This window comes from Typopeltis vanoorti, chromosome 24 (assembly GCF_054136105.1).
Source record: "Typopeltis vanoorti isolate ZY-2024b chromosome 24, IOZ_Tvanoo_1.0, whole genome shotgun sequence".
NCBI lineage: Eukaryota > Metazoa > Arthropoda > Arachnida > Uropygi > Thelyphonidae > Typopeltis > Typopeltis vanoorti.
This window is the reverse complement of record NC_143572.1, coordinates 35,937,789-35,960,760: the sequence shown is the minus strand read 5'-3', so window position 1 is coordinate 35,960,760 and position 22,972 is coordinate 35,937,789. Positions and strand designations below refer to the sequence as shown.

Genomic DNA, 22,972 nt, shown 5'->3' with positions numbered 1-22,972 from the left:
GAGCTAATAAGCTTCATAGGTAAATATATCGTATAGGTATTGTATATATTTTACCTATATATTGTATAGGTAAATATGACCTCTCCATTGCTTCTGGCTTAGTATCACCACTCTGGGCCTGCCTCCCACTGATGAGACCTCAATAAAGGTTGAAACCGGTCTGGGTAGTGGCCCTTCCCTTGATGCATAGCATTATACATGTCCGTAAGGAGATGTGCTTTGCATTATGGGAGATACTAAGACAAGCAGTGATGAGCGCTTGGTCCACCTTTACCACAAGTTGCCTCAGTCCTGAAAATACTTCAGGCGCAAACTTTGTTTGCTTATACTTGGATAAAGGATTAAACTAAATTTATTATTAGTCTAACGAAGTGAAAAAACTTCCAACGGGAACGAATATGTTATGATACTGCTTGACTTTGCTAAGGCATTTAATAGAATACATCAGTGGTACTCAACGTGTCGTCTGCGACGATGGGACAGGTGGTCCGCAGGCAGACTTAAATTAATTAAATAAATATACATTTTTTAATTATCCAAACAAATTAAAATTGAATAAGTAAAAATTATTGAAATCAAATGGAGACTTAAAAAACAACAATTAGAGTCAGAATGTTCATAGACTCAAGCAATAAAACTATATTGTTGTTCACTTCACCCCTCTTTTATTACTTGTCATTCTGGCACTACAATAATTTGTAGTGGCAGAATGACAAATAATAAGAGTGGGTGAAGTGAACAACAATATAGTTTTATTGCTTTCGCCTTCCCTTGCTGTTTTGTCAGATTTGAAGTGAACACGTATGTTATCCACATTTCAACTAATTGCTTGTTGTTTGCTGAATTTTATTACTGAAGATTTTCCTCCTTCAACCAAGGCTCAGTATACTTTCAGAAGTGCTAAATGATACTTGGACAAAGTGTGTTGTGAGTTAATCTCAGTATTTATATATTTATCAGAAATGTTTTTTAATAATGGAAAAGTGGCTTAGAACTGGGACTTTCAAAAGAAGAGCAAATGAAACAGGTGATTTCAACCTAATTGTGATACACGTCTTGTAATAGCGAGTAAATCTGTTACTATTAAAGTAGAAGAAACAAGCAGTTCAAAGAAAAAATACAGCAGGAAATATAACAGTTCATATTTGGAATTCGGGTTTACTTGTGTGAAGATGAAAGTGAACAGAAACCTCAGTGTTTTGTGTTATGAAGTGTTATCGAACAAGTGCATGAAACCTGTGAAACTCCAACATGTAGAAACTAAACAACATTGTGATGTGAAAAATAAGCAAATTGAAAAAAAAAAAAAGCCAATTTCAGCGACGCTTAGCGACATTAAATCATAGGCAAGATTAGTTTTGGCCATGGGTTCAATTAATGGCAAGGCACTTGAAGGCATCTGTCTCTTAAGTTTGTGCATAGCAAAAACAGGGAAACCTCATTCTAATCAGGAAAAATTTACTACTTCCAGCTATAAAAGATGTGGTAAAAACTATGTTTGGCAACAAGTTACTAAAAGATGTTGATTTGACTCCTCTTTCATTGACATTGTAGGTCTCAGAATTAATGATATGGCAAGTGATGTAGAATTTCAGTTAATTGAAAGAGTTAAGAAGAGCCCTTATTATGCGTTACAAATAGACGAGACTACTGATGTTACAGATGATGTGCAGTTAATATGCTACGTAAGATATGCACATGATAACAACATTCATGACAATATTCTGTTTTGTAGAACTTTGTCATCTCGAACAACTGGAGAAGAAATATTTCATACTCTCAATAATTACATAATACACAAAAGGAAGGATCCAGTGTGGAAAATGCATGTGCTTCTGTTCGAATGGAACTTGTGCCTTTACAGGCAGGCATAGTTGTGGGTTGTTTCTATGGTCAAGGAATTGGCTCCAAATATGAATCAGGTATATTGTTTCATAGGGAAAGGTTGGCCTCCAAAGGAATGCCACCAGAATTTAAAACTGTGCTATACAACGCTGTAATGCTAGTTAATTTTATTAAGGCTCGATCCCTAAATAACAGGTTATTTTCAGTATTCTGTGATGAAATGGACAGTGAATATATACAACTTTTGCTTCATTCTGAAATTCGCTGGATTTCCAGGGACAAAGTATTAACAAGCTTATTTCAATTAAGGAGTCAAAGGAGTCCTCATGGAGTCAAAGACTCATCTGGGAGGTCCTTTTATCACACACACAGCTCATCATACTGTGCTTTGAACACATTCCAACTCCCTGCTGACACCACACTCTCAGGCAAGGCATTCCAATCATTTACAACTTTGCATGAAATAAACCTGCCTCTCACTCCCCTACTCACACCTTCTTTATACAATTTCCAGGGATGACCTCTGGTTCTCCCCCGATCTCCCACTATTTTCTGTAGAACTTCTCCAGCATTGATCCTATAACAACTCGTTAACAACTTGTAGGCCTCTATCATATCTCCCCCTCTTCTTCCTGTCCACCAGACTCTGCAAATTGCATCTCCTCAATCTTTCCTCATACTCGACATTCCAGAGGTCAGAAACTACCTTAGTCAATCGCCTTTGGACCCTTTCCAACATCTCTTCGTCCTTCTGAAATCCAGTTGACCAAATCTGGGCACAATAGTCCATGTGTGGCCTAATCAAAGCCTTATACAAAGGAGCAAGGATCTCCCTACTTCTACATGTTAGTATCCTCCGCATCATTCCCAGAAGCCTTTGTGTTGTCTTCACAATTTTGGCTATTTGTCCCCTAAATTTCAGATCCTTATCCACTACCACCCCCAGATCTCTTATTTCTTCCACCTCCAACAATGTATCCTCACCAAGCATAAATTCTGCATCCCATCTTTGTTTTCCAAATTTTAAAACCTTACATTTTGCAACATTGAACTCATATCCCCATTTCTATGCCCAATCACTCAATTTATTCGAGACTTCCTGCAAGGTCACAACATCCTCACTACTCTTCATGGTTTGTCCAAACTTTGCATCATCTGCAAATAACTGAATATCTCCATCCAAATCTTCACCTATATCATTAACATACAAGTTAAACAGTAATGACCCTAAAACAGATCCCTGAGGCACTCTGCTAGTGACTTTCCTTTTCCTTGACATCGCTCCCCATACACAACTTGTTGATACCTATCAGATAGCCAGTCTCCAATCCAATGCACTAATCTAATATCCAACCCCATCTGCTCTAGTTTGACTGTCAACTTATCATGAGGTACTCTATCAAAAGCCTTTGCAAAATCCAAGTATATTACTGTGTATCCTTCTCCTCTGTCCAAGGAAGCAGTTACTTTATTGTAATGAGTAAGTGGATTACTAAAACATGACCTCCCTTTAGCAAATCCATGCTGTCCATCAAAGATGATACCATTGTTGTCAACCCAACTCTGGATCCTAGTTCCCACAAGCTTCTCCAACAACTTAACCACAACACCTGAGACACATATAAGCCTATAGTTTAATGCTTGAGTTCGATCACCTCCTTTATGAAGTGGTACAATCTTGCACTCCTTCTACTCCTTAGGGACTTGACCAAGTGCAGGACTCTTATTTAAAAAATATGTCAACTCCCTGGCACATTTCTTCAGAATACGTGGCGATATATTATCAATTCCCACAGCCTTATTAACATCTAGTTTACTCAACTCACCATACACCTCTTGCTCACTTACAGTCAGTCTCTCCTCCCCATCATCTACTGCTCTCAATCTCTCCATGAGGTCACATTCACAAGATTGAAAGACCTGTATGAACTGCTCATTAAGTATCTCCACCACACATTCCACAACAGCTGTCTTTATACCATTTTCTCCAATCAATGTCATCCTTCCATAATTATTCTTTCTTTTGCTGGCTATATATCGAAAGAACTCCTTAGGATTCTTTTTGGCTTCATTAGCTTACTGCTGTTCATATCTCTCTTTAGCTACTCTCACCAACCAAGTCACCCTCCTTGCCTGCTCTTTGTAGACCTCATGGAATGGGTTATTTCCACTTCGCTTATGCTGCCTCCACAACGTCCTCTTTCTCTGTATCGTATGCTTAATCTCTTTATTCATCCATCTCACACCTACTTTATTTAACCTTCTTACCCTTGGAATATATTTCGACATTGCATTTACTAAACAGTTTTTGAAAATCCCCCAAGTTGCATTGATCTCTTTTCCAGCTAACTCCTCATTCCATGCTACACCTGAAAGTTGTCTCCTGAGCCCTTCATAATCACCCGCCTTGTAGTTCCAGATATACCCTTTTCTCACAGAGGTCCTCACACTGCTGGCAACCACCCAGGTAATCACCTCATGGTCACTCTCACCAATCGGTGGATGATTTGACACCTCATTTATAATTACATCTTCTGATGAGATGATCAAATCCAAGACCCTCAATCCTCGTGTGCCCTCTGTTAGAGGTAGTTATCCTTAAAAAACTCAAGAAACTAATTTTCTTCCAGCTGCTATCTCATCATTCCAGTCTATATTGCCATAATGAAAATAACCATAATGATCACCCTTTTCTTATTTGCTTGGCTAATTTGATTATACATTTCATTATCACCACCACCCACATTTCCTAGTCTATAACAACATCCAACCAAGTATTTGATTCCATTCACCTCTATCTCACACCATACTGCCTCAAAACCACTGGCACTATTTCCCTCTTGCAGCTCTACTTTGTATGGACATAACTCTTTCTCTATCATCAATAGCACTCCCCCTCCCTTTTTACCCTTTCTATCCTCACGAAACACATCATACTCTCCCATCTCTGTTCCTGGATGTCGTCCTCTTCCAACCATGTCTATTCCGACAATCTTTGGGTGAACAGACACAATTAATGCAACCATTTCATCTGCCTTGTTTCTTATACTTCTAGCATTTGTATACAAACACAACAGCTCATTTCTGGATCTACAGATAGTTCCACTGATACCACCCACTCGATGTGATCTCTCAATGCTCGACTAAATAAATAAAAATTATTTATTTTTATTTATTTAGTTATTTCTTGTTTAATGTTATCTCTGAATTTTATGAAAATGGCAATGATTTGCAAGTTATGCAAAATAAAATGCTGTTTGAGAATATTTATTTCAAAATTAATCTATGGATGAATGGTAACAGACTAGGTTTAGCCTAGACTAGTTAGTCTAAGTTTATAACAGACAGAGATAAATAGTGCTTCATGTTGTCAGATTTGAATTACTTCATATTTCAGAAACAGCAGAGAGGCATATCTGTGAGAGTAGCTTAGTGAAACTAACTTCTTTGGCAAGAACAAACAATCTATGAAGGAATTAATTTATTAAATTAATTACATAAGATACTATCTCCTGGTTGAAAATAAAACTTCTTTATTACATTGATTGGAAGATCAAATAACTTTATAATGAATGAGATATTTTAAAATGAAAGAAAATGTGTGAATTATTTTATTATTATTATTATTATTATTTTGTGACCCTTCCAAAGAGTCCAAAGACACATCGAGAGAGAGGGCACCTACTCTACAACTCTTCATTACCATCATCTACACCAATGCCATCTACTGCCTACCACCACTAGTATTTTTTGTCTGTGAATTGCATGTGTTCTGAAGGCCAGTTTGTCAGTATGTGGGATGAAAAACCCAAGTTTCTTGGAGGGAAAAAAAACCCTACTACCTACGTATGAGATCAAGCTAACTCAACTTCAATTGAAAAAAAAAAAAAAACCATATAAAGATTCCTCCTGTCACGACAAGAATCGAACTTAGGCCTTTTCCAATCGAAGGGTGCAACATACCTTAGTTCTTCCAATTGCGCTACAGAGGCACTGTGAGAGTAAATTTCGCAAAAAAAAAAATAATTTATTTTGAATGCATTTAGAATGAGGCTGAAAATTCACTCACCTGAGGCGATGGATTTCTGGAGCCCTGGGTGAGATCATATAAAAAGTGAGTTCAAGGTACTTATGTCTCTGGATTAATTATCACTGGAGGAAAAGAGAGTTGGTCTTTTTTTTAAGACCAACTCTCTTTTGAGGAAACCCTTTCCCCACCCACTGCGACAATTGCATCTTGGTTTCAACATCATGGCCATAAACTCGCGTCTCATCTCCTTTTATGATGTTCTTAAGAAAGTTTTCATTACCATTTGCATTGGCAAGCAGTTTCTGACTGATTTCAACACGGTTCTCTTTTTTGATCAACAGTTAACAAATGCGACATGAATTTTGCACTGATGCACTTGGTTAAGCAACTGAAACGTCTCTGTAAAATTATTACCAAGTTTGCAGCAAAATTTCACACACACACACATTGTTCTTCAAGCTTTTTCATTTTCGCTTTGTCACTAATCCGATAAACAGCATGTTCACGTGCTCACTTCAGCAGATTAACTCAATGACTAATACTCATAGCAGAAATGGACAAATGGCAGTTTGTTGTCAAAGCCTGCTGCTAGGTATGCTCAGTAGCCACAGCGCACCCTCTGTACCAGTTGGTGTGCTATTTAAAAAGTTCAGTCTTTTTTTGAACATCCTTCATATAGTGAACAATCAGAGATTAAGCTAGTGATCCAGTTGCAAAGGATGGAAATCAGAACCATAAGATGGTATTTTGATGAATTGGCCATGCTGCCGGACGCAGTCAGTTGTCCTAGAAATGTCAAAAACAATCATAGACATTTCTACAAACTTTAGTTAGATTGACTGTGGATGAAGAGTGAAGAAATACATATTCTTGGTCACTGATTGGTAAGTCCCCAGGTGGTGAAGTTTTCTGTTGATGACTTTCTCTATGATTTTTAAGAGAAATGAAGTGAGTGCAATGGACAGTATTTGTTGGTTGACTTTTTTTGAATGCACTAAATATGGATTTATTTCCACGCTGTATGGTAGAGAGCAGCCAAGTAGGAAAGACTGAAAAAGTGATGTTGTAGAATGGCTGTTAATTCTGAAGCACGAGTTTTTATAAGCTTAAGACATCATGTGAGACACTATGTCCGTGCATGTGGTGTCAAATGAAAAATAAAAATTGTTTTCTTCTACAATATAGTATCTCTTAAAATGTCATTTCATGTTTTATTTAGATATATCTGAACAGATAATTACAGAAGAGGAAAAAGAAAGGATTCAAAGCAATCTTCAAGCAATAGATAAATATTTAGGAGCTTTTCCATATGAAAATTGGAAAATTTGGTTGGGTTTGACTAATTACATAACAGGTAAGTTGCACCATATTTATTTTTGATGTTTTTTCCTTGCAGCATTTCATTTTACTATCATGATGATTGATTCAAACATCATGATAGTAAAATATCTGCTGCAAATGATATGGATTTCTGGTGTCTTGTGACTACATCTAAATTTAAATTAAACTTTCTGAGAAATTATATTGTTTATTCCTTTATCTCTGATTCAGAGTACAGGAATACCTCGATTATCGCAGTTATTGTTGCCACGAAAAATACCGCAATAATCGAGTCCGCGATAATCGGGATAAATAATGCATGTAAATGGGTGATCAATGCCAAGGATTTTTCAAATCTGTTAATTAAATTTTATATATCAAGTAAAAAAGAAATGTGTTAAATGTGTTAAGTAAAATATGAAGGTTCATTAAGAAAAACAAGATTATTCTTTAATCTTTATTTATATATAAGAAGTACATACAATTATTCTTTCTTGGATAAAAATTGGTGTAGAGTTATCTGGTGGAAATTTTTCTTTCTTTTTTCTTCGTATAAAACTCAGTAGCAACGGATGGAATTTTCAATTTCCCAACGAACTTTGAGTGATCGCTCGAGATTAGGATCGCCGTTCAAGATTTTTTCTTTAAAATTTTCAGCAATTCTAAACATTTCGTCCATTTCTTTGAGGGTAAATTCCTTTGGTGCCAAGTCAATGTGTTCGTCATTATCATTGATTTGAGCATCGTAAGCACGTTCTCTCTCGAGGTTAATTAGGTCTTCATCATCCAGCTCCTTATCATGTAACTGAAGCAGGTCCTGAACATCACCTTTTTCAATTTCTTTTCGTTCTAGATCGAAGCCAAGCTCAGTTATGTCATTGATAACACAGGTTACTTCATTTTCAAATCCTTTAATATCATTTGCACAATGAAGAATAATCTTTTGCCATGCCGCTCTCAGGTTGCTAGACGTTACTTCACTTGAGTTAAAAAGATTACTTAGTGTTGAAGTGAAAGGGTTCTAATTTTATGCTAAAGATTTTTATAGATGGGTAGAGAAAGCAATCTCCATGTCATTTGATTCATGTATATTTCATATTAATGTAAATAAATGTGTTTTAATTATTTGTTAAAAGAGTGCTGCCTGATCCTTTATTTTACGACTGCACTGTTCCTAAATAAATCGGACTTGTGAGCGGGAAACAACTAAGGTATTAAAAGCGCAGTTTTATTATTTAAGAACTACAACTGTTTATGTAAACTTTGTTGAAGGAAGTTACGCTAGTAAGAGAGAGAGATCTACCGGAAGTTTTGAGTCTTATGCCGAATATTTGATATACTGATGGCGCAGTCTGACAAATCAATTTTTCAGTGTTCATAGGCATACGACTAATAAATACAGAAGGTGGATAAACATAGTACGCAGTAGAATAAGTGAGAAAGATTACGAGAGAGAAAGCACACACACTGCTAATTAGTAATAAAGAATAAAAGAAGATATTACAATAACGCAGCATGCAACAAACAGCATATTATGTTACAGCAGGAAATTTCCTTTAATGTAATACTCTCCATCCAAAGTGCATAATTTAACCTAACAACATTGAATTGACATTCGTTGTCATTTACCTAGCCTATTTAAGTAACTTCTGCAAAGATCTCCTTGCTCATAGTGAGTTATATCCCTACAAATATATGCACCACCATATAATTTTTCCATACTTGGCTTTTAATCCCTTAATGTTAGAGCAGTTAAGATTGAATATAACTAGGAAAGTTAGCCTTTGATTTTTGGATGATACATCTTTTAAGAATGCATGCTACTTTTTTTCAGGGTCCTGGGTGTAAGGAATGACAGTGGAATTTTATGATCGAGGGGGTTGGGAGGGATGATTAGAAGAGTTCTGTTGATTTGTAGTAGGAAGAGGGGATAGTATCTAAGATACTGTTATAGATGTGAAGTTCATATCGTCTAAACAGATAGTTCTATCTCTATTAAGTGATATTTTAATTTAATAATACAATCCTTTTTACAATAGAAATGCAAGACAACGATTAAAAGACAATGAATGTAAGACATAACGAATGAAAGATGGAGAACTTAAATTAAATCTTTATCAATAGAATATTCGCTTATGTATTCACAGACATTGTCCATGCAAAAAAAAAAAAAAAATGGAACAACATAATGTTATTGTTCAGGAATGTTTGTGATATCTTTGTGGTTTGGACTGGTTCTTCTCGTGATCTAGAAAATTCTGTGTTCACAATCATACACAGTGATATCATCCTTGCCAGAAAAGTGGGACTATTAAAACCTTAATTTATCATATCCATATTTTATGTTCTATAGATAACTTCCTACATTAGGAGTTAAAACACATTGCCATCTTTTCTAACTAATGACTTCAATGAGACACTTATCAATAAACATTCAGTAGTTCTAGGATTGCTGCTTCTGCTCAAGAAGAAATGTCCAGAAAATCCACAACAATATCTTAGCTAATGATCCTCCATCACAAATCATCAAACCTCCCCTGCCCACAATCCCTAATAATAAAATCCCACTGTCATTCATTGCATCTGAGAAACCTTGGAAAATGCATGCATTCTTAAAATGTAGCATCTAAACATTTTATCCAATTGCCACAGGCTCTTTCTTGATAAACTATCTGTCATCTCTACAGAACCTTCTGCTCCTGAAAATCAGTCTTTTTGACTGAACTGCTATCTGCCTATATAATCATCTCTAATAAATCTGTCTCATGCAGCTGAGGATGTGCAAACCATGTCAGTGACTTGGATCATCATATTCATTGGAGGAAAAAAAAAAAAAAAAAAACCTTATTATATATAGATTTCAGTATGAGAGACTTTTTTTTTCCCAAAGCTGTTCCCCAACCTAAATAAATATGGTTGTTGCAAATTACCAAAAATCTGGGAAGAAACTGCTCATGAGACTCACCAACAGTTAAAATAACTACTGTGGTTGTAGAAGGTACCAGTCAGAATTGTACGATTACACTACGAGGTGGTATCAAAAAGTATCGAGACTAGCTCTGTTTTACGAGAAATTACTTTATTTATCTACGTATACACACTATCCTTCAAAATAGTCCTCTTGCATATCAATACAGTGCTCCCAGCGTTCTTGCCACCCCTGGAATGTGTCCTGGAAGTCTTCTTTTCGAAGCATGTCAAGCACCTTCTGTGATTCGCACTGGATCTCTGCAACGGTGTCAAAATGGTGACCTTTGAGCTGGATCTTCATCTTCGGGAAGAGGGTGAAGTCTGCAGGAGCCAAATCTGGCGAGTAGGGTGGGTGCAGAAGTGAAATCATGTTGTTTCTGGCAAGAAACTTGCGTGTGAGGAGAGCTTGTTGACAGGGTGCATTGTCGTCATGGAACATCCTGTTTTTCGCGCGCCACAGATCTGGTCACTTTCACCGAATGTCCTCCCTCAGACGCCTTAAAACCTGCAGTAGAACTCACTATTGACGGTCTAGCCCCTGAGGACGAATTCTCGATGCACAATGCCGGGAATGTCGAAAAGACGATGAGCATGCACTTGGTCGAGCTGCGGACCTGCCTCGCCTTTTTCGGTAGTGGAGATGATGGGCTCTTCCACTGTGAAGACTGTTGCTTTGTCTCAGGGTCATACCCGTACACCCAAGTTTCATCACCGGTATTTCATCATGATCCTCGAATTTCACGTTTGCTCTTTGTTTTAACTTGCTGTCCATGATGAAATCGCAGATGTGGTAACGCAGGTGGTCAGAATAGCATCAGTTGCACAGCTCCCGATGTACACAGGATGATGTCTTTTGGCACACCGACTTATGAAGGTATGTGCTCCCTGTGACTGTGCATTCAACCTTGTGCTGCCATCTGTTGGCGTGTTGCAAACCTAGTCTCGAAACCTTTTGATACCACATCGTATTTAGTACACAGTTTTCTTTCTTTCTGAGTGCCTACATGTGCACGCACATTCTATACCTGTGAAGATGCCTTGTGTCTAAGGTGAAATGTTGGCTTAAGAATTAAACAAAATCAGGGCAATCATTTAACACCCATCTCTTCATTTCATTTCATAACATCTGCAGTTTTGTGGCATGGGGTATTGTCATCTTGATAGTAACACGGGTCCATTCCATAAAAATTCCACAGTGTATGCAGTACCTGATTATCCAGAATAACAAGGTAATGAGCTGCTTTCCTGGAACCATGGACAACTAGTGGTCCTGCTCCAAACCAGCTGAATGCACCCGACACCATTACTCCTCCACCACCACCAAACTTTACTGTGTGTACAACATACTGTGGTAACAAGCATTCACCAGGCTGCCTCCACACTCTGCAATCAGACTGGAAACAGGTGAACCTTGATTCAACGCTCCAGAGCACTGCTTTCCAGTGGTCAATTGTCCAGCTCGCCAGGCTAGACAAGCCGCCTTGTTCGTTGTTGTAATGATGAAGCTTGTGTGCCATCGCTCTTCCATGGAAATCCAGTGAATAGAGTTCTTTTCGTACAGTATTAGTTCTCACCATGGTGTTACTGGCACTCTGGAACTCATCACTGATGGTCTGTGCCGATTATAGCTGTTTTTTGCATGCCATTCGTTTTAATACCCTCCTGTCCCTGTCGGTCATTTTCGGCAGCCGGCCTGGATGTTTTCATGTACTAGTTATGCCAGAACGTCTTCATTTGTTGATCACATCGCCAACTGTTGATTTTGGATGCTCCAGTTGAGCAGCAATGGCACATCTGGACATGCCACCAATGTGGCAGCCAGAGATGACACCTCTCTCTTGAAGTCACTGAGTTCATGTCATGTTGTCATACTACCTGTATTCAACTGTTATGATGAAATCCTGCTTCCTACTATCTGTACACTGGTTTTTATGTTATTAACAAACCTGGAATGTTCCATAACTTCAAATAACAGGGGTGTCCAGACAATTATTGATAGATAGTGATATATATATATATATATATTTTTGAGCAGCAATGGCATATATTTATAAATAATATAATATAACATAAACTGTATAAATAATATATATTTTTACAGTTGAGCTGCAATGGCACATCTGGACATGCCACCAACGTGGCAGCCAGAGATGACACCTCTCTCTTGAAGTCACTGAGTTCATGTCATGTTGTCATACTACCTGTATTCAACTGTTATGATTAAATACTGCTTCCTACTATCTGTCCACTGGTTTTTATGTTACTAACAAACCTGGAATGTTCCATAACTTCAAATAACAGGGGTGTCCAGACAATTATTGATAGATAGTGATATATATATATATTTTTATTTATTTATTTATTTTACATGGTCTGGAAATCCTGGTCTAAGAGACCAAACACAGAACTTTTTCAAGTCACTTCAGGTTTCTAGTAAGTGGAATGGTGATTTCACACCAGATGATGAAATTCATCACTAACCTAAATACAATCACAAACATCCATGCCACAGCAGTATTCGAACCTGCAGCCTGTTGGTTAAAGAGCAGATAATCTAACCACTCCACCAGTTATAGTTAATTATCATAACTACGTATTTGTTTCTTTCCATTAAGTGAAGAAATGAGCATCATTGTTGTTGCGGTGATTCTTTATATTGTCTTCACTAGTTTTACTGTGTGAGCCTTCAATCAGCAATGGGACAGTAAGCTCATAATAGCAGTTTTTAGCCTGGGATAAATTCACCAGTGTCTGAAATGGCTATAACCATTGTTTGTTATTATTGTTGGAATGGTTAAGAAAATATATATTTTTTTAATCCTAAGTAATGAAAAAAATTTGTACTAACCAGTAATTCAGTATATCATTATATATCTGAGGTCTGCCTTTTCTCATGGTTTTTTTTATTAAAGTGCATTTATGAGTCCTATTATTTGTTAGCCAAATATTTTCCTACCATACAAAATAACCAAACAAGACAGAAAATATGCAGTTGAGAGATATGTTACTTACTTTGCCCTGGTGTAATATTCCTTTGCTTTTAAATCATGGACAGCTTCACTTTAAAAGGTAAATATATTTACATTCTAGTTCTGAAGAAAAACTTAATATGCAGGGTTATGTGCTTCATAATACAACATATGTTAATGTTTCTATTATAGAACCACTTATGAAGAAGCTGCAGCCAAAAACAACTATAATATCATCAGTTACTCAACTTATTACTCTGAGTTATCCTCCATTGGAAAGCTGCTCAACAGCAACAACACCAAGGCGACCTCGGACTTTAGAAGAAAAGTTTCTTCCTAATATGCAAGTAGTGCCTGGAACTGAAATTCAGTTCACCAAAATTGATGACAAAAAGTAAGGGACTATTTTTTTTATTTACAGTTTGTTTTGTGTACACACACACACACACACACACTAGGGGGGCTCTCCCCCCTGACACCTATGGCACCCCTCCCCCACCCGAGTTCCGGACTGGAAGGCTGGTTTTCCTTAAATTTTGATGACTCGAAAGTGGGGGGAGGTGCATAAAATTTGAAAGAGATTGCTTTCAAATAATAATGGAACTACAAATATCATTCATATATATATATATATATATAAAAATTAAGTTGTACTATTTATTTATTTCTTTTCTGAATGTAACCTGACAGATGTCAGAAAAATTTATTATTTGAAAGTATTGTTTACTAAAAATTATATTTATTAAAAAACATTTTCCAGAATATGTTTTAAACCTGAATGATACTGACTGCAAGGAATCATTGTTATGATGAATTTTTATAGCTTGTTACAGATGCCTAAAAAAAGAAATTTCCATTGTTTATTGGAAGTTTATTTTGCACTTGGGTAGACTATAATAATTTTAGTTTAATCCTTTATCCAAGTGTAAGCAAACAAAGTTTGCACCTGAATATATCTTCAGGACTGAGGTAACATGGTACATCCCTTGGCAACTCATAGCAAAGGTGGATCAAGCTCTCATTACTCCTTGTCTCAGTGGTGATACTAAGCCAGAAGCAGTGGAGAGGTCATATAGGTACATATGACTTCTCCATTGCTTCTGGGTTAGTATCACCACTCTGGGTCTGCCTCCCACTGACGAGACCTAAATAAAGGTCGAAACCGGTCTGTGGCCCTTCTCTTAAAGGGTCTTTCACAAAGATCTTTCTGAGCAATAAATACAAAATGTTATATTCAGGAAATGACACTCAAGGAAAAGAAATGAAAATCAACCATACTATTCAACACAAAATACGAGGTTAATCTTCTTGAATGGCAGGCAGTCTCAAGTAGAGTGATGTGGGCAAATATCAGAATGAGGAATTGGACAATGAGACGTATTTGTGCCTATGGTCCCAAAAAAGGTTCTACTAAGTTAGAAGTGGAGGAATTTTTTGATGCTTTAGAAAAAGCAACTGACACATTGATAAAGGAAAAGTTGGTCCTTGTTGGAGATCTAAATAGCAGAGTAGAAAATTATTGTCAGACATACAAAAATATTTTGGGAAAATTTGGAGAAAAGAGCAAAGTTAATAATAATGGCAAATACCTGTTGGATTTCTGCTCAGGACATGGACTGGTTATTACTAACACCATGTTCCAACATAAAAATGTGCACAAATTCACATGGAGAGAAGCGGCAAGGAATAAGAAAAGCCTCGTTGACTATGTTATTGTTGATAGTGACGTTTTCTCCCTTGTGCAGGACACCAGAGTGTACAGAGGATTTGAAATTGGAAGCGATCACTATATAAGAAAACACAATATATAAGAAAAGTCTCATTGACTATGTTATTGTTGATAGTGATGTTTTCTCCCTGGTGCAGGACACCAGAGTGTACAGAGGATTTGAAATTGGAAGTGATCACTATTTAGTCTTGAGCATGATAAAATTGAATTTCATATTGAAAAGAATAACATGTAAGAAAGTTTTAAAGCGAATAAAAGTTGAGCAGCTCTCAGATGTGAACTGTAGACTAAAATACAGAAAGATTATTGAAAAGAAAATGAAAGAGTTTGAGAACAGGAATCAAACCTTGGAGATTCAGTGGCAAACTCTGAAGAAAACATTGATTGATTCTGCCAGAGAGGCATGTAGTGAGGTTGTGTGCAAGGATAAAAAAATCAGAACTCCCTGGTGGACACAGGAAGTTAAAGAGGCAGTGAAGGAAAAGAAGAAAGCATATCAAAAGTTCCTGGCAAATAAGTCAGCTTTTACTCTTACAGAATACAGAGACAAATGTAAGAAAGCTAAACAGTGTGTAAAACTAGCTAAACAAAAGTCATGGGAGGACTTTGGCAAGAATATAGAAAATAAATATCAAGAAGGTGGCAAAATATTCTGGAGGTTGTTGAAGAAGCTTAGGAATGGAGGAATGAGTGCTATAAAAGGAGTTAGAGATGATAAAGGTGACATGAAAACAGGAGAAAAAGATATCCTTGAAGTATGGAGTAATTACTTTGAAAAACTGCTAAATGAAACAAGCAGTGATGACAGCACAGTGGTAAAAAACACTGACCAGGCATGCAGTCAGGAATACATATCCATACTTGAAGTAGAAAAAGCCATCAAAGGCTTGAAATGTGGAAAGGCAGCAGGAGTAGATGATATTCGACCAGAAATGCTGAAGTATGGTGGCATAAAAGTCTTACAGTGGCTGCACTGCATAGTTCAGAAAGCCTGGACCGAGGGACGAATTCCCGATGATTGGAGTAGAGCTCTCATAGTACCCATATATAAAAAGGGAAATAAAACTGAATGTGAGAATTACAGAGGTATTTCCCTACTGAGTGTTCCTGGCAAGATCTATGCAAGTATACTTGAGAAACGGTTGAGAAGAATTGTGGAAGAAAAGTTTGGTGAAGAACAAGCTGGATTCAGGCCAAATAGAGGCTGTCAGGATCAGATCTTCACTTTACGACAAATAGTCGAGAAAGCATGGGAATATAACAAAGATCTGTATTTAAGTTTTGTCGATTTGGAAAAGGCATATGACAAAGTGCCAAGAGAGAAGCTATTCAATACGCTGCAGTTATATGGTGTCAATGGGGCATTATATTAAGCAATACTTAGTCTTTATTTGAGTTGTAAGTCAGCAGTTAGAATTGAAGGAAGTACAGGAAGATGGTTTAATCTTAAATCTGGTGTGAGACAAGGATGTACATTATCCCCTCTGTTATTCATTATCTATATGGATCACATTATGAAGGAATGTGGTATTAAACCTGATATCAAAATTGGAGATGTTAATGTCAGCTCTTTGCTTTATGCGGATGATGTTATACTTCTAAATAAATCCGCTACAAGTCTGCAAGATTCTCTGACTAAATTGAATAGCTGTTGTAATAGATATGGTATGAAGGTCAGCAATAAAAAGACAAAGACAATGAAAATAGGCAGAATCATTGAAAATGTCAACTGTGTTGTGAATGGAGAACCTGTGGAACAAGTAAAACATTTCAGCTACTTAGGCACAATTTTTACTGAAGATGGTAAATTAAATATAGAAATAGACAACAGAATCAGCAAAGCTGGTATGGTGGGAAGTCATTTGAATAAATTCATATGGAATAAGAAAGAAATTAGTCGGAACACTAAATTAGCTGTATACAAGACAGTGTTCAAACCAGTTTTAACTTATGGATCTGAGAGCTGGGTCAGAAGTGAAACACTTGACAAAAAAGACTAGAGACCGCAGATATGAGAGTCCTGAGAAAGATTAGAGGAGTGAACAGATGGCATCAATGGCAATATCATATTAAAAATGAGGATATTAGAAAAGAACTTGACATTGTCAGCATCCAGGAATGCGTTAGCAGAGCTAATCTCAGGTGGTATGGTCACTTAAATAGAACGGGAGAGGAAAGATTAGCAAAACAAGTGTTCTCTGCCAGGTTGGCAGGAAAACGACCCAGAGGAAGACCAAGATATAGGTGGATTGATAAGGTACAAAGTGCCTTAGACGATAGAAATATAAGATCTGATAATGTTGGAGTCTTGACAAGTAACAGACTGATTTGGAGGAAAATTGTAGATAGGAAGTTAGTAATGATGTGATTTTTTCATGTAGTACTGTCATATCCTGTACACCCCTTGAGGGTACATGGCAGGAATTTGATGATGATGATGAGCAATCACTATTTAGTCTTGAGCAGGATAAAATTGAATTTCATATTGAAAAGAATAACATGTAAGAAAGTTTTAAAGCGAATAAAAGTTTAGCATCTCTCAGATGTGAACTATAGACTAACATACACAAGATTATTGAAGAAAAAATGAAAGAGTTTGAGAACAGGAATCAAACCTTGGAGATTCAGTGGCAAGCCTTGAAGAAAACCCTGATTGATTCAGCCAGAGAGGCATGTGGTGAGGTTGTTTGCAAGGATAGAAAAATCAGAACTTCATGGTGGACACAGGAAGTTAAAGAGGCAGTGAAGGAAAAGAAGAAAGCGTATCAAAAGTTCCTGGCAAATAAGTCAGCTTTTGCTCTTAGAGAATACAGAGACAAATGTATTATTATGTTGGAGGTTTAATGGATTTTTTACAACACTCAAAAAGAATTAAAATAGAATTTAATACTTCCTATATTTCGTCCTAGTCACTAGGACATCTACGGGGATTACAAAGACAATTAATGTAACATGCACACAAAAACTTACAATACTAAGCCCAACCACGTGGGTGACAATACAGTCCTATCTAGGTGGAGCGCCCTCTAAGGGCAGTTGTAGGTGGCCTGGAATGTAAGGTGGGACCTCTGGTGATGACTGTTTCCCAAATCTTCGGAAGCTTAATGCAACCGTATTTGTTAAGATTTGGTTGGTTTTTGAGAGCTGCTGCTGCTTCTAAGAAAAGTCTCTCTTTCTTGAATTTGCTCTGGTGGAGCATGGCGGTTTTCTTCCATGATACTCTGTGGGTGGTGTCCAGAACATGGTCAGCCAAGCCTGAATGGCCATAGTTGTGTTTAACGATGTACGACTTGTGTTCCTCCAGGCGGATGGATGCTGATCTGCCTGTCTGTCCAAAGTACGCAAGCTTACAGGAACAGGGTACTTTGTAAACTCCAGGCAGAGAGAGAGGAGGGAGCTGATCTTTTGTAGAACGGATAAGGGTAGCCAGTTTGCGGTAGGGCTTATATGCTGTGTGTAGGTTATACTTTTTTAGTATCTTGGCTATTTTTTCCGAAGTGCTACGGATGTAGGGTATGGTGATGGCATTTTTGAATTCTTGTTGAAGAGAGGGACGGGGAATGGGGGAGGAATTTATTATTTTTTTGATGCTGTGTTTGCTGTAGCCATTGGAGAGGAAAGTTCTGTGTATGTGGTTAAGCTCAGTAGTGAGGGCGGTTCCACTGGAACAAAGATTGTGGGCTCTCTTGGTAAGGGTTTTAATGATGCCATATTGTTGTGAGGGGTGGTGGTGGGAGAGTTTGTGAATGTATCTGCCTGTGTGTGTGGGTTTTCTGTATACAGTGAAGGCAAGTGTATCATTAAGCCATACCGCAAACTGGCTACCCTTATCCGTTCTACAAAAGATCAGCTCCCTCCTCTCTCTCTGCCTGGAGTTTACAAAGTACCCTGTTCCTGTAAGCTTGCGTACTTTGGACAGACAGGCAGATCAGCATCCATCCGCCTGGAGGAACACAAGTCGTACATCGTTAAACACAACTATGGCCATTCAGGCTTGGCTGACCACGTTTTGGACACCACCCACAGAGTATCATGGAAGAAAACCGCCATGCTCCACCACAGCAAATTCAAGAAAGAGAGACTTTTCTTAGAAGCAGCAGCAGCTCTCAAAAACCAACCAAATCTTAACAAATACGGTTGCATTAAGCTTCCGAAGATTTGGGAAACAGTCATCACCAGAGGTCCCACCTTACATTCCAGGCCACCTACAACTGCCCTTAGAGGGCGCTCCACCTAGATAGGACTGTATTGTCACTCACGTGGTTGGGCTTAGTATTGTAAGTTTTTGTGTGCATGTTACATTAATTGTCTTTGTAATCCCCGTAGATGTCCTAGTGACTAGGACGAAATATAGGAAGTATTAAATTCTATTTTAATTCTTTTTGAGTGTTGTAAAAAATCCATTAAACCTCCAACATAATGTCCTCACAGCACTTAAGCCTCTACATAAGAGACAAATGTAAGAAAGCGAAACACTGTGTAAAACTAGCTAAACAAAAGTCATGGGAGGACTTTGGCAAGAATATAGAAAATAAATATCAAGAAGGTGGTAAGATATTGTTGAGGTTGTTGAAGAAGCTTAGAAATGGAGGAAAGAGTGCTGTAAAAGGAGTTAGAGATGATAAAGGTGACATGAAAACAGGAGAAAAAGATATCCTTGAAGTATGGAGTAATTACTTCGAAAAATTGCTAAATCAAACTAGCAATGATAGCCCAGTGGTAAAAAACACTCAACAGGCATATAGTCAGGAATATATATCCATACTTGAAGTAGAAAAAGCCATCAAAGGCTTGAAATGTGGAAAGGCAGCAGGAGTAGATGATATTCGACCAGAAATGCTGAAGTAAGGTAGTATAAAAGTCTTACAGTGGCTGTACTGCATAGTTTAGAAAGACTGGACAGAGGGACGAATTCCCAATGATTGGAGTAATAGTATCCATATATAAAAAAGGAAATAAAACTGAATGTGAGAATTACAGAGGTATTTCCCTACTGAGTGTTCCTGGCAAGATTATGCAAGTATACTTGAGAAACGGTTGAGAAGAACTGTGGAAGAAAACCTTGGTGAAGAAAAAGCTGGATCCAGGCCAAATAGAGGCTGTCAGGATCAGATCTTCACTTTACGACAAATGGTTGAGAAAGCATGGGAATATAACAAAGATCTGTATTTAAGTTTTGTCGATCTGGAAAAGGCATATGACAAGGTGCCAAGAGAGAAGCTATTCAATAACCTACAGTTATATGGTGTCAGCGGGCATTATATCAAGCAATACTCAGTCTTTATTTGAGTTGCAAGTCAGCAGTTAGAATTGAAGGAAGTACAGAAAGATAGTTTAATGTTAAATCTGGCGTGAGACAAGGATGTACATTATCACATTATGAAGGAAAGTGGTATTAAACATGGTATCAGAATTGGAGATGTTAATGTCAGCTCTTTGCTTTATGCGGATGATGTTATACTTCTAAATAAATCCACTACAAATTTGCAAGATTTCCTGACTAAATTGAATAACTGTTGTAATAGACATGGTATGAAGGTCAGTATTAAAAAGACAAAGACAATGAAATAAGTAGAATTGTTGAAAATGTGAACTGTGTTGTGAATGGGGAACCTGTGGAACAAGTAAAACGTTTCAGCTACTTAGGCACAATTTTTACTGATGATAGTAAATTAAATATGGAAATAGACAACAGAATCAACAAAGCTGGTAAGGCAGCCAATTGAATAAATTCATATGGGATAAGAGAGAAATTAGTCAGAACACTAAATTAGCTGTATATACAAGACAGTGTTCAAACCAGTTTTAACTTATGGATCTGAGAGCTGGGTCAGAAGTATAACAGTTGACGAAAGACTAGAGACCGCAGATATGAGAGTCCTGAGAAGGATTAGAGGCGTGAACAGATGGCATCAATCACAATATCATATTAAAAATGAGGATATTAGGAAAGAACTTGACATTGTCAGCATCCAGGAATGAGTTAGCAGAGCTAATTTCATGGTCACTTAAACAGAATGGGCGAGGAAAGATTAGCAATACAAGTGTTCTCTGCCAGGTTGGCAGCAAAGCGACTCAGAGAAAGACAACAAGATATAGGTGGATTGTTATGGTACAAAGTGCCTTAGACGATAGAAATATAAGATCTGATAATGTTGGAGTCTTGATAAGTAACAGACTGATTTGGAGGAAAATTGTAGATAGGAAGTTAGTAATGATGTATATTTTTCATGTAGTACTATCATATCCTATACCCCCCTTGTGGGTACATGTCAGGAATTTGATGATGATAAATAAATTATATACTATAAATTAAAGATGGCAAGAAATTATATTCTTGGTTTAATTCTTTATCCAAGTGTAACTTTCAACATGTATCTTTGATGCTCAGTAATTTAATAATAAAGTGATACACCTTTTCACTACTTGTATATGGAAAATATGACTTCTGCATTACTTCAGCCTTGGTATTAATGAGTGTGGCTCTCAATGATGAGACTTCAATAAAGATTGAAACTAGTGTGGGTAGTGGCCCTTCCTATATGCATAACATTATACACACCCAAAAGAATGTGTGCTTTGCAAAGTCGTGAAGATACTTCATGTGCAAACTTTGTTTGCTTACACTTAAACTAAGATTATATATATATATATAAGATAAAGGATTAAACTAAGAATATATTTTCTTGGAATCTTTAATTTGTAGGATAACCAAATGAAATAAACTTTCAGTGGTAAATACTACTTTTCTGTAGTCCTTGTTCTGATTGATTTTGCAGCACTCACTGTTATTCCTGTTTAAAAAAAAAAAGTTTCTTTTATTTTTGCAGCATTATCTCTGATGTTGTGTAATGCAGATTCCTTTACGCCTGCTGCTTCCTCGATATCACATGTTCTCTTATTACTTTCAAAATGTTTTTTTATTTCTAGCTTCTCCTCAGCACTTCAGACTTTCATTTTTTGTTCACTATTTGGATTATTATAACAGGATACTTACATGTCTGGGATACTGTAATTCAATACTTTTATCAAAAAAAAAAACTTGGCAGAACAGTGCAATATGCATTTGTAGGGCATCATGCATGGATATAGTGGGATGGGGGGGAGAGAATAGGAGGTGTGTGTGTGTTGTGCATTTTTCCACAGATTACTATGTTCAGCTAGGTGGCCATTTTCATGGGTGTTAGTCAATTTTGCAAAGCATAATTATCACATGAAAAATTACATATCAACAAACACAGTTCCCCTCTTTATCTACTGTGTATAAACAAATTCATGCATTACAGATGTGCCTTGTAACAGAAAAGATTGTATGTGAAAAGTTGACATAATTTTCCTTGAAATTAATGTCATCTGTCAGAACTCCAATATTGTCAGACCTTATATTTCAGTATTTAGTCTTAGACTATCTCTACCTGAATGCTAATAATGTCAAGTTTCTTCTTAATACCCACATTTTTAATATAATTCTATTAATAACATCATCTATTCACTCTCCAAATTTTTTTCAGAACACCATATCTGTATTCTGGATCCTCAACTTACAACTGGTTTGAACACTTTTGTAAAGGGTGTCCCAAAATTCACGCAAGATTTAAATTTAGCGCCATTTGTGCGGTAAAGTGTTGCCAACGAGGAAAATGTGACAGCTGACAGTTCAGGGTTATTAAAAATGGAGTGATACATGAAAGAACAACGCATTTTCATTGTTGAGCAATATTTTAAAAATAATGAAGGTTTGGCAGCTACAGTTTGCAATTTTCGTACAAAATATGGTCGGAATAGTGATTTAACTTCAACTGTGAAAAGATTAATTAAAAAATTCAAGGAAACTGGATCAATTAGTGATCTTATACACTCTGGCCATCCTTCAACAAGTCATTCAACAGAAAACATCGAAGCAGTTCATGAAAGTCCAGGAACATCAATTCAGCACCGTGGTCTTGAATTGGGCATTTCGAGAAGCTCTCTACAGCATATTCTCATGAAAGATTTGCATGTTTATGCTTACAAAGTTCAATTGACTCAAGAACTGAAGCCTACTAACCACACACAGCGAAGAGAGTTCGTCGAATGGATTATGGAACAACAACAAGTGGATGCTTATTT

The 22,972-nt window shown here is 37.0% G+C and overlaps 1 protein-coding gene across 1 annotated transcript in view; it reads left to right on the top strand.

The window, feature by feature from the left end:
• LOC150093105 (protein AAR2 homolog) overlaps positions 1-22,972 on the top strand; it is a 46,711-nt gene that overhangs the window by 6,508 nt on the left and 17,231 nt on the right. Inside the window, exons 2-3 of the mRNA XM_090413648.1 lie at positions 7,095-7,229; positions 13,327-13,528. Coding sequence (XP_090269774.1) covers positions 7,095-7,229; positions 13,327-13,528 — 337 coding nt within the window. The remainder of the gene's footprint in view (positions 1-7,094; positions 7,230-13,326; positions 13,529-22,972) is intronic.